At 39.7% G+C, this 13,055-nt stretch overlaps 2 protein-coding genes across 3 annotated transcripts in view; one reads left to right on the forward strand and one right to left on the reverse strand.

Moving 5' to 3' along the window:
• The window catches only part of LOC119771710 (cytochrome b5), an 18,738-nt gene continuing 5,683 nt past the window's right edge, over nt 1–13,055 (reverse strand). The window contains exons 2-7 of one of the 2 annotated variants that reach the window (XM_038267818.1): nt 8,568–8,571; nt 7,927–8,109; nt 2,961–3,089; nt 2,856–2,885; nt 2,678–2,712; nt 1–915 (exon numbers count right to left, since the gene is read on the reverse strand). In XM_038267818.1, the coding sequence (XP_038123746.1) occupies nt 837–915; nt 2,678–2,712; nt 2,856–2,885; nt 2,961–3,089; nt 7,927–8,064 (411 nt within the window). In that variant the 5' untranslated portion in view covers nt 8,065–8,109; nt 8,568–8,571 and the 3' untranslated portion in view covers nt 1–836. Of the gene's footprint in view, nt 916–2,677; nt 2,713–2,855; nt 2,886–2,960; nt 3,090–7,926; nt 8,219–8,567; nt 8,572–13,055 lie in introns of those variants that run through there. The other variant, XM_038267817.1, reaches the window with a different exon arrangement.
• Nucleotides 7,801–13,055, forward strand: part of LOC119771708 (uncharacterized protein C18orf63-like) — a 24,768-nt gene continuing 19,513 nt past the window's right edge. The window contains exons 1-3 of the mRNA XM_038267816.1: nt 7,801–8,244; nt 10,766–10,900; nt 10,999–11,077. Of these exons, the coding sequence (XP_038123744.1) occupies nt 10,770–10,900; nt 10,999–11,077 (210 nt within the window). The 5' untranslated portion in view covers nt 7,801–8,244; nt 10,766–10,769. The remainder of the gene's footprint in view (nt 8,245–10,765; nt 10,901–10,998; nt 11,078–13,055) is intronic.

Raw genomic sequence — 13,055 nt, forward strand, 5'->3', positions numbered from 1 at the left:
TTCCAACATGTGAATCACTTTTATTGCATTAAAAGCAGCTGCACTTTAACAGACAGGCTGGGTTAAACGTCTGGGTCCCTTTTGGACGCAAAACCTCGACACTATTGCATCAGATCTGGACCCGACAGGAGGTCCTTGAAAAAGGTCCTTGCAGCCGAGGCTGAGGAGCAGGTTATCTCAGAAAACGGTTTAATCTGAAGGACTTTAAACATGTTTTCAGAACATTTCTAGACACTACAGGAGAACTATGTTAACCGTTTTAAACTTTTTCATTCAAAGAATGCAGAATTTGAACACTTTTTTTAAACAGATTTATGCACGCTGGTGTCTGCAGATATGATGGATCTCTGTTATCAAAATGTCCAGATGGAGGCTGGAGGTTCATGGAGCTGCAGACGGATGAGGAACGTTTGGTGGGATTTTAGTTTTCCCTTCCTGGTCCGCAGCAGCATCGAGGGCGAACTGGACTCGCTGCGGCGTGACGACTGTTAGCCGCTCGCTATTCATTCACATTCACTTATAAAGACATAAAAATACACAGAAAATTATACAGCCAGTGCATTTCTGGAAGATATGAGGCTTCAGCTGAACGTCTGGATTTTAAATGCCCGACATTAAGGACTTCATTACAATAACGTCATGTGATTGGTTGGTTATATTTTGGTTAATTCTGAGCTGTCGATGAGAAGCAGCGTAGAGCTGCTGCTTCTAGAAGGGACTGACGGGATGTTTAAAATGCCTTGGTCCGCAGCAGACAACCGTCTGCTCTAGAACTGCAGCTCTACACCGAGGAGCCCCGCTGATGATGACATGACGGCGGCCCAATGACGACTACGTCACTCTGCAGTGTAGACGCGGTAGATAAGAGTGACAATGGCGGCTGCCAGAGTGGGGAGGATCAGGGTGGACCACCAGCTGCAAGAGAGGAAAGGAGAGGTTACCAAACATGCTAGGAGCTAACAGACCTTCCCAACAATTAACCGACCTACAGACCATCGACCTGCAGACCAACCGACCGAGAAACCAACCGACCCGCAGACCAACCGAACGAGAAACCAACCGACCCGCAGACCAACCGACCGAGAAACCAACCGACCTACAGACCAACCGACCGAGAAACCAACCGAACCGCAGATCAACCGACCGAGAAAACCAACCGACCTACACACCATCGACCCGCAGACCAACCGACCGAGAAACCAACAAAGAAACCAACTGAGAAACCTGAAGACCATCCAACCAAAGTTATAAAATTACAAACCAACAGGCCAACTAACCTATAAGCTTTCAGACCAACCTACAGACCAAAAACTCAAATAAAACATTTAGATTTACTAACCAACATACAGACCTACCAAGCCATAAACTAAACTAGAGACCTTCCAACCAACAGACTGCTGCACTGTAAACATCTTGTTACAACATCCCAACCAACCAGGATCAACTAAACTTCCTCTAATGGTGGAGAAACCTGTGACTTTACAATAAAGTCATGACTTGGTGTGAAATCAAGAGATCCCCCCCAATCTGAAAGAACAATATAATTTAAGAAACTTTTCACAATAACTGTATCTGATCCATGTTTTCTAGTATTTACATGTGAGATGTTTTTTTCATTTGTGTCCAAAAAGATATTTTAAACAAGAATTATCACTTTAGTTGCCACATCATTTCAACCAACTGATACTATTTTCAAGGTTTGCAATATGTCATTTAGCTAATTAACCAACCGACCGACCAAGTAACCACCACCCGACCAACCAACCAGCAAACCAACCAACTAACCAGCCACCCAACCGACCGACCAAGTAACCACCACTCGACCAACCAACCAGCAAACCAACCAACTAACCAACCAAGTAATCAACCAACCAAGTAATCAACCAACCGACCAACCAAACAACCAACCCATTACCTGACCAACCAACCAGCAAACCAACCAACTAACCAACCAACAAAACAACCAACCCATCACCTGACCAACCAACTGGCAAACCAACCAACTAACCAACCGCACAACCAACTGCCAGACCAAGAAACCAACCAACTGACTGAGTAACCAAGAAAGAAACAGACCAACAAACCAACCAACAGCCTAACCAACCAACCACCCACACGACCAAGAAGCCAACCAACCAACCGACTAACAGACCAACCAACAGACAGACCAACCATCCGACCGACTAACCGACCAACCAGCAAACCAAACTGAAAAACCAACAAACCAACCGACCAACCAAATTCTAGCATACTGTAGAATCAACCAACCAACTTTTGTCTTAACATACAAACTAGTGAACATTATTTCAATTAAACAATTTTTGGCCTTTATTGTGTAATACTAACCAATACTAACCAATTAACAGTAGTAACTCTGGTTGTATACCAAATGGTTTTTTTCACAAGTTGTTTACTAGTTCTGCTGAAAATTGAAATGTTTTCAGTTTTTCAATAGTTTCAACCAAAATAGTAGATTAAGTAGTGGTTAGCCTCTGGTTTTAACCGTCTCATTCTGTTTATTAACCAGCTGGTTAATAGATTGCTAGTTAGGCCTCCAGCTGATTGGAAGGTCCCAGTAAAACCAAACAGGAAGCTAGTAATGAAGCAGCTAGTTAAGAACATAGTCATTGGTTTTTGCAGCCAGGAGGCAAAGGGTTAATGTTTGATGTGTGTTTACCTGCTCTGCTCCATCGCCGTGGTAACCAGTGTTTCCTGTCCAAAACAAACCAGAAGATAGAGTTGAAAACATCTGCTGATGGATCACCGTCTAAGACCTGCCCAGGCAGCGGTTTAACTGCGGCTCCTCATCCCATAGCCTACATTTCCCATAATGCACCTGACAGCTGCTGACTCACCACAGGTTTGGAGATCTTGTGCCGGTCGTCCTGCAGACAAACAGTGAACGGTTAGTCTCTGGGGGGAGGGGTCAGGGAAGAGGTCAGATGTTCTCCTGGACTTACTGGGTGCAGCTCTCCGATCATCATGCTGGCGGCCATCTCTCTGGCGTCCGTTGAGTGGCCCACGTCCTCGAAGCTCTCGGTGGCGTTCCCTCCAGCCTGCTCCCTCAGCACCTCTTCCCCTCCTGGATGCTGAAAACAAAAACACAGATTCTACATCAGGTCCGGCATCTCTAGTCGTCCTTTAACGTCTCGGATAAGAACTTTCCAGACTTCCTTTAAGTCTTCCGGAGGTTTTCTTTAGCCGCTCATTGGTTCAGGTCTTTCAGACGAAAACAGAAACTAGTCCAACTGGACCTCTGCTCAGAAAAAAACCTTCAACCTCCTTTAACCTTTGACCCTGTCCCATATCAACAAGTTGGACTGTTTTTGGTGCAGTTCTTCTTTTTAAACATCGAGTTATTGGTTCGTAAAAAGCCCCAATTGGATCTGATGGTTCGGAAAATGGTTCTTTTTCCAGAAATCCGCCATAGATCCGAAACCACCTCATATTCTAAGTTACTAAAGAACCAAATGGAAGCCGATGGATGTATTTAGATTGAAAACCTAAAGCCGGGCTTACACTCGATACTGACATGATAATTTCAATCGTTGCTACAGCTCAGACTGTACGATGAAACCACAGGGTTTAAAAGTTCGCAGCTCGAGATCCTTTTGAATATGGCGACTGTTCTGATTGGACAACAAGCTTTAGGACTGTCCAATCAGAACCCAATTAGTCCAGATTTCCGGCTAAATAAAAACATTTTTAAACCTCTGCACATCCTGTCCAGAAAGTCTATAGAACAGTTTTCCTAATGCCATAAACTGAAAACTGGTGAAGATTCTCAGTCATACACTGCACTTTGTTTCCAAGTTTGAAGACGATTCGCTTCCCATCCAACAAGGTTTTGTTTTTGGTCCATTCTATAAACGCTATTTCTGACATTTTGAATTGAAAAAGCTTCCTGAATGGAAGAGAAACGTCTTCAAACTTTAAACCAAATCCAGTGGATTGTTTTTGTTTTTTACTTTTTTGGAATGCATAAACTTAATGAGTAAAATGAGCCGGAGGTTTCTTCCTGTTCAAAGGGAGTTTTTCCTCTCCACTGTCGCTACAAGCATGCTTAGTGTGAGGGATTGCTGAAGAGTCAATGAGTCGATGCAATCAGCTGGTTTTCCTTAGATAGAAAACTTTGAATCAATCTGACTGGATGATCTGGTGAACTGGAAAGTGACCTGAGATGACATGATGTGAATTGGAGCTATAGAAATAAACTGAATAGAATCTAATCATCCAGGTGTTGCTTTGCAGACGGCGGCTGCTCTCTGACATGCTGACGGTGCTTAATTATCCAGGTGAAAGGACTCGCTCACCCCCACCCCCCCATCCAGTCGGATCAGCGCCTCCTGCCAATGATTTACGGCAGCAAAGTGTGAGTCTTTACAACCAGCTTATCCTCTTCCTTCAGTGGATCTCCTGAAACAAAGACTGATTGTCCTGCTCACAGCTGATTGGCTGCCTGGCCTCTGACTAACCAGTAAGGAGGACACGCCCCCCCTGCCTTACCTCTGTGCAGCCAGCCCTCTGACTGATTACAGGCAGGCTGGAAGGGAGGGGTCCAAGGTCCAAAGGGGCCGTTTGTCTGTGTGTGAAAGTTCCTGCAGGATCAAATATCAGGGACTGAAGGATTATGGAGACAAGTTGCCTCTGGGTTCTGGACTGCAGGGTCCAAAGGGTTCTGAATAAACCAGCTGTGCAACTTCAGGGTAAAATAAAAGAAGCAGAACCAGGTGGGTTCTGAACACCAGTATCCTACTGGAGTGACTGGTTCCAGTTGATCATCACCTGCTCTACTGTTCAGAGATCTACAGGATCTGAGTGGGACAGAACAGAACTGGGTCCAAACAAACCTCTACCTGCTTAAGAACCGAACCAGAACCTTCCACAGGCTAGCCAGCAGCTGTCTGACTAGCTCATGGGCTAGCCAGCAGCTGGCCACTTGAGCTAACCAGCAGCCTGGTTAGCTCAAGTGCTAGTCAGCTGTTGACTAGCTCACGGGCTACCCAGCAGCTGTGGCTAGCCAGCAGCATGCTAGCTGAAGTGCTAGTCGGCTGTTGACTAGCTCACAGGCTAGTCAGCAGCTGTGGTTAGCCAGCAGTTGGCTGACTAGCTCACGGGCTAGCCAGCAGCCTTTAGCTCAAGTGCTAGCCAGCTGTTGACTAGCTCACGGGCTAGCAGGCTGCTGGCTAGCCTATGAGCTAGTCAGTAGCTGGCTAGCCCGTGAGCTAGTCAGATAACTGCTGGCTAGCCACAGCAGCTGGCTAGCCCGTGAGCTAGTCAGATAGCTGCTAGCTAGCCACAGCTGCTGGCTAGCCCGTGAGCATGCTGTTGGTATCAAATCTACTTGGGGCCCCGCCCTTTCTTATGACATCATCATATGGCAACTCCACTCGGACAAACTGCATCGCACCCGCTTCTTAAGAATCAAATCTCTTTTGGAGCCTCATCACATTAGCTAAAAAGTCTCAGCTTATTTTTATTATTTTTATTAATCAATTATTATTAACTGATTAATAAAAAATTACTTTCGTAGAGATTTTAGAAAATAAAAGTTATTCTACTTGTAGAAAAGGAACGGTTGTTGTTGACACGAATTTAAAAGTAGTGTAGCTTAATGTGGCTAACTGACCAAGCTAAAAGAGGCTAACCTGTTAGCTACTGAGCACAGCTAGCCACAGCGCTACCCAGCTCTTTATATCACGGTCTAACAGTTACTTTGTTCATCAGAAACTGATATTTTTTAGTTTTATTATCGATCAGGTTAAACTTAATCGGTCATTAGACACGCTAACGCTACAGATGCTCCTGACTCGGCACATCGATGCTGCGTGATGTTATTATCGTTGTCGGGGCAACCACTATGTTTTACATCATGAGGGATGTTTCAGCCAATCATGTAGCGTAACGTCGATGGCAGGAAGCAGATCTGGTTCCTACAGCGGGTTTGAATCCCCTGCTGGAGGGAATGAGCTGCCAGTGTGGGTCCTTAGGCCAGACCCTCAACGCTAACGCCGGCTAATGAAGGTTCAGCTAAATCATAAACACAGGAGCCCGGATAGACGGACGATCTGATGTTCAGAATCTTTTTATGTTGGTTCTGCAGAACCAGAGTTCTGGTTTTGGTTCTATAAATCAGAACCGTTCTCTAACAAGGATTGGTTAGAACCCCGCCTGGTTCTAAAGATGGTCTAAACTAAAGCAGAAACCGACCCGCATGGATCTGGTTTTTAACCAGAGTTGGTTTATTTCTGGGTCTCAGCATCTTCTGGTGCAGAACTTCCAGAACTTTAAGGTTCTGGTTCTAAAACTGGTACCAGAGCCACGACCATCCAAAGGAGACGGTTCTGTCGTCTTTAAGGGACGATGTGAGGGCGTCAATCATTCCTCCATGTTCTGCAGCTCAGCCAGAAGCTCCTGCTTCCTGTGAAACAGGAAACAGGAAGTCATGCCCAGTGGAGGCTTACTGGTTCTGGACTGGTTTTAACGCTCTGCTGGTTTTTCTTTCTGGGTTTTCTAAACTCAGCGTATCTGGAGGATCTTTGATGCCTCCAGGTTTAAACAGGAACCCAAAGATCAAAGGGCGGAGCTTTTTAGAGGTTTAAAACGTCCAAACTGGAATCTAGAGGTGCTAAAACTAGAATGTTCCTTTAGATCCTGTCTCCTTCCAAACCAGTTCCTTTTCTTCATCATTATCATCATCAGATGTTTGAATGGATCAGATCTGAGTTGATCTCTCTTTGAACCGTTAAATGTATTAAACCTGAACATTAGATCTTTAATCTGGTTTTAGTTATTAAATTATAATTTCTTAATAACAATAAAATAAATAATAATAAATAAATAATAAATATCAGAATCAGTTGATTTAAAAGCCAGATGTTAGCAATATTACACCACTGGAAAAACCTATGTAGATATTTTAAAATAGATTAAGTTCTATTAACTTTATGCAATTATTGATGAATGATTAATGGGCCTGGTCCCCCAGAGCCTGTTCCTCCATAGCTACGCCTCTGGACAACTTTCAGTTAAATGTAATTTAAAGTTAATTCAAAGATGGGGAAAAAAAAAATTGGAATTTAGATTTTTGAGTTTAAAGTGGCATATTTACGAGAATAAACATCAAAATGTATGAGATTATAAATATGCTAATTTAGAAGGAAACAATTAAATAGGCTAATTTAAGAGAAAAATATTACAATTTTATGGGATTGTAAGCATGCAAATTTAAAGGAAAATTTCATTAAGTTTAGGAGAAAAAACAAAGAAATTTACGAGATTATAAAAATGCAAAATTAGAAGGAAACAATAAGCAAATGTACGAGAAAAAAACAATTTGGCAAATTTATGGGAAAAAAAATGGAAATTTACGAGATAATAAAAAAATAAAATATGCAAATGTAACAATGGTTTCATGTTAGCAGGGTAGGAAATAAAACACGTTTGTTAAAGTAACTAAATTTGATTCAGTAAATGCCAAAAAAAGTTGCATAATGTTTTTCAGTGTACGAGAAAAAACGTAAATTAAAGAGAAATTTTTTTATAGCACATTTATGAGAAAAACATGCAAATTTATTGTATCATTAATTTTTACTGGAATTAAAACTTTCCATGAGGCAGTTTACCGTCTCTATCGCTAAATCCCCTAAATTAATGATGCATCTGCTTTAAGTAGCATACTTTAACGTGGATTATAATCTCGCATACAGATTTTAATCTGGCAAACTAGCTACTATTTTCACTTTTTTTTTCTTTTTTGCTATTTTTCTCTTATATTTGTATTTTTTAATGTCGTAAATTTGTGTTTTTTTGCTCATAAAAAAGTCACTTTAAACTTAAAAATTTTAATTCCATTTTTTTCTTTGAATTGTCCTAAACTCCCCAGAATGTGCCCATCACAATAAAAGCAGAGAACTTTCTCCCCACCTCGTCCAGAAACTTGGTTACATCGTAGACTTTGTTGTGGATGATGATCCAGGTGGACTTGAAGGAGTTCTGGGCTTCGATCTCAGACAGTCTGAAGTATTTCACCCCATCGGGGCTTTTCTCCTCTTTCTCACCCATCTCTGTCGGTCCGTCGGTTTGGAGGCCAAGAGGAGCAGGAGGAGCTACTCGGCCTGAGGGAGGTTATGTAATCCCGGCGAGAGACTCCGGACCGTGACTCCGCACAAACACTCCGACATTTAACCCACAGACTCGCCTCCAACTTGCAGCGATCCCAAGTTATTCACGTCCAAGTTCAGCCCAGGTTGGAACGACTTCCGGTTGGACTTTTCAGAATAAAGTTCCATGAGAAAAAAAATCTGCTTTTTATGGAGGAGGATTAGGGCCACTGAAGAAATAAAAAAAGTTAACTGATTTTTAAATATTATTTCAGTTTAGTATGGAAAAAAAGTGAGAATTCTGACTTTGTTCTCAGAATTCTGACTTATCTGCGAATTCTGACTTTTTTTCCTCAGAATTCTGACTTTTTTCCCCAGAAATCTGACCTTAATGTCAGAAATCTGACTTTAATCTCAGAATCATGGATCTTAATGTAGATGGGCCTCATGAACACAGAGATGTGGAGGACTCACTTCACTGACAAAGATGTGAGTTTTTTGGGAGAAACAGGAACACATTGGTGGAAAATGATGAGATTAGGCGACTTTTTACGTGCCCAACGGGTGATGCTATTTCATTAATGGAAGAGCAGAAGGAAAGTCAGAATTCTGACTTTTTTTGTGATATTAAATAGAAACAAAATAAAAAAAATCAGTTGACTTTTATTTTTTTCAGTGACCCTAATCCTCTTCCATAGCTTTGGGATAAATTTGAATTAGTTGATTTAGAAATCTGTGATTAAGAAAACATTTATATATTAAAAAAAAAGTGAAATAAAAGTAATTGATAAAATGTTAAATACCATAAATACAATCATATCACTCATATCACTCCTATTAAATAATAAAAAAGGAGATAAAATAACATTTGCCTGTACCTCTGAAAAATATAGATCTAGTGCTTCAAACGCTCAAATCATCTAACAAAAATTCAGTTTCTAAAAAGTTATATATATAAAAAATTCAGCTCGAAATAAAAACAAAGTTCTTAAACTAACAAAATATTAAGAAAAAGTTAAAAAATATTAATTGTTGTTTTAAGAAGATCCCATTTTAAAATAATACAATGGGTAAAAAATTAAACATTATGAGGTGCATATTAAACTAAAAAATGGTGGATGTTGATTTAGCTGTTTTTATTTATTAGTTCAGCCCACAATTAATAATATTTAATTTATATTACTAATTTAACTATTTGCTCTCTGCTTATTGTATATTACATTATTAAATTGTATTGTTAATCCTGTGGTTATAATTTAGGGTTTTAATTTGAAAGAATAGGCCGTGTTCTGATCAGATTGTCTTTAAGATTATAGCTTCACCAAACAGAACCTTACACGGACACTAGTACCGCCCTTACACTTGTTCTACAACCCCATTGGCTCTTCACTTCCTGATTGTTAACCAAGCGAGTTGTTGATTGGTTTCCCTCTACGTCAATCATCACCACTGTGGGCGAGAATTGTAGGGCAAAAGCAGGCCAAAGTTCATGAAAGTTCAGCAGTTTTTAAAGGAAATCGCCTTCTCACGCAATAATTCCGCCTTCTCACGTAAGGATGGTTCATCTCACGCAGCCCCACGGACTGCGCGTGGAATGCGTTGCTGGCTGCTTCTAGCAGGCAGTCAGAGGTCCTGGTTTATTTATGCTGAACTTCATCTGGATAATTACCAGCTTGTAAAATGTGAACAGCACAGCTTCCTGTTTAACAGACAAGCTTTGTTTTTATTACTTTCTGCGGCGGGAAAAAACCCCCAGTAAAAAGTCAAAGATGGTCTCTTCTAAAAGATGCACTCAGTTGAACTAGAGAGGAGAAGCAATAAAACTTTTACTTAGATATTTAAAATTCGTTATGGACTGTATTTAAAGAAGTATAATGAATACTTTTTCTTTTATTTTAATGTACTTTAACACATTTATTAAAAACAACGCTTACGAGAAACACATTCCGTTAAATATATTATATAAGGAGTGGAACCTCTGTTAGCATTTTACCCAGCTTTGGTTTGAGCACACATTTTTAATAATTTCGAGCTAATTTGGATAATTTAATATTTCTCTAAGAGCTGGTTTGAATTGAAAAAGGATTCCAGAGAAAGAAACGTAAGAACTTTGTTAAATATATTTTAATTTAACATTTTAGCCCGAAATATGACGCTGAATTCAGACAGACTGGGGTTAGCTAGTTTAGCTAAGGAGTCACTCTGAGTTTAAGTTATTACTCATTTTTATCCTATTAACAGTTCTTTTTATTATTGATATGATTCTTTTTAAAACACAATAAAGCTATAATTTGCTGTAAGGTTATTAGTATTTTTATACTATTAATATTTTTTGCTGAAGCCTTTGCTAGTGTTATATTTATTTGCTCAGCTCTTCGAAAAAGTAATTTACAATTTTTTATGACGTATTAAAGTATGAGAAAAATAGTTTATGTTAAAAATAAAAAAAAACTTGTTTTAAAAGAATAAGAAAAAATAAGAAAGTTTGAATTTATAAATTCTATAAATCATGTGAATTTGATAAAATATATATTAAAAGGAATTTTTACATTTATGTGATGCTTAAATGATGCAAATGAAAAAAAAAAACAATCTGACTGACTGCATCCATCCATCCATCCATCTATCCATCCATCCATCCATCCATCCATCCATCCATCCATCAGGATGAGTAGATCCGGCTCCAAGTCCCTCTTCTTCCTGGGTCTCCCTGATCTGGACCAGCTGGTCTGCGTCAGGCTGAGTCAGAGTCCTGATGAAGAGGAGGAGCTCAGGTCCAATCAGATCAGGATCTGCAGGTAAATATGGAGCAAAAAGTCGCCTGTTTGCAGCTGATTCTCCATAAACTTCACCTCTTTATTCCTGCTTCCTTCTATACGTTTTATTTTTCCCACAGAGAGCTGGTGCTGCTTCACTCAGACATTCTGGCCTGTCCTGCTCTGGACTCCATCTCTGACATCACAGCCGTCACGACTGTAAGATAATCAACAACCATTTAATCGCATTTAAACACATTAGAGACAGAAAACAGGCGGCCTGGAATCCTCATGTTGAGATCAGATTGCTTAACAAAATAATTTAACAACTATGGTGGTTTTTTGCACATCTCTGCTAGTTTTAATTTAACATTTCTATTTTATTTCCTCATTAAAAGAATTAAAACTTCAGACCAGCTCAATATTATGTCATATTATTTATATTTGAGTTATTTATTTTACATTTATTTGCTTGCTTATTTAACTAGCATCTACAGTCCTGCTGGGAAACGCGCTAAATTTTTCATGTCAATAAAAATATTTTAATTATTAGTCAATTTTTCAATGGTATTGATTATTGAATATTTATTGCATATAATTATAGGTGTTATAACCCTACTAATTACATAAAATAATTAGAATAACCGTTAATACGCCCATTTTTCCCTTTGTCTAATTTATATTTTGCATTTTATTATCAAAACTTAAATAAAATAATAAAACCAAAAGGGGTTTTCCATTCTGCCCAGTTTTTTGTCTGTTTATTGACTTTAGTCCCTTAATGATAGTTTAATAATGGGTATAATAAATATATATATCCGTATCAGGCAGTAATACTCTCAAGTGATTCTACAGTTATGTTCTCAATATTTAAAACATTTTAATTTGTCATAGATTAACAATTACTTGACCACTTAAACCCTGTGGTTAATGATGCAAATAAATATTCTAATATTAAAGAATCCGTGATCTTTTCAGAACTAGATTTTTGTTTTATAGGGTAAAGAAAAAAATGCAACTCAGTCTTCAGTAAAATAATAGATAAATAAATATAATTTTTGTAGATATTAGTACTTGTAAATATCAGTTTTATGCAGAATGAAAGGTCAGTAATGACGATGGAAAGGATTCGGACCCAGAACTCAAACCTGAAAGAACTTTATCCACAAGAACTTTTATCTAGATGAATGTTTGCGTCTGAACACGCTGGCCCCCTTGCTACATTTGGTCTAGAACCGCCCCTGGCATTGATGACTGAAAGACATCTTCTGCCTCCATTTATCTGTTTACTACAGTCTGTTCAATTCATGTTAATGTGGATTTAAAGACATTTAATTAGTGGAAAAAACTGCAGGAGGGAATATAAAAAAAAAAGTCTAATCAACCATGCAGTACCTCCATGGATCCACTATTGAAGATCTCTGCTTTACATTATAAATGAAGTTAATATCAGTTCAGAGATGCATCAGATGAAATAAAAACATTAACTGGAGTCTTTTCGTTGTTTTAATGTGAGGTCCGAGCAGCGGCTCTGCAGCTCTGACCTCTCAGGAAACCAGCAGATTGTTCTCCGGCAGATTTCCAGTTTGAGATGCGAAGCTGACATGAAACATGAATGGCTGCCGTGGAAACGTTGCACGCAGGCATGCAGAGTCTGCACGCCACCTCTGTCTGCTCACACGCTACCTGCATCCACACATTATCGCCCTGCAGCAGCAGCAGCAGAGGAAACTCCTTCCTCTGCTGCGGATTGTTATCATTCCTATCGGGTGACGTTTCTCATCCAGGGTGTCGTTTGACGCGTCACTGCGGCTCACATCCATCCAGGGGGAAAGTTTCTCCTTCAGAACTGTTGGGAACAGTTCAGTTTCAGGTTTCAGTCAGACTTTCACACAAACAGAGAAAAGTTTGAGTTCAGGAAATATTTCTAAATCTCTCAGTGAAGCTAAAAAAGCCATGAAACTTTCCCCCTTATCTGATGACTGAGAAACATTTGGCTCATCTCCTAAAATCATCCTGGTTTTGCTGAATCTGTCATGACTCAGCACTTTTTAGTTTTATTTTTTTTTTAGTTTTTCTGTGTTTTCTAGTTGTTTTTGATTGTTTTTGACTTCTTAGGTTTTGTTTGCCCTCTGCTGCCCTCTTGTGTCAGTCTCTTTTTCCCCCCCAGCTCCCTTCTAGCCTCCTCTGTCCACAC

The sequence above is a fragment of the Cyprinodon tularosa genome, unplaced genomic scaffold, assembly GCF_016077235.1.
Source record: "Cyprinodon tularosa strain WSP-4 unplaced genomic scaffold, ASM1607723v1 ctg686, whole genome shotgun sequence".
Lineage (NCBI taxonomy): Eukaryota > Metazoa > Chordata > Actinopteri > Cyprinodontiformes > Cyprinodontidae > Cyprinodon > Cyprinodon tularosa.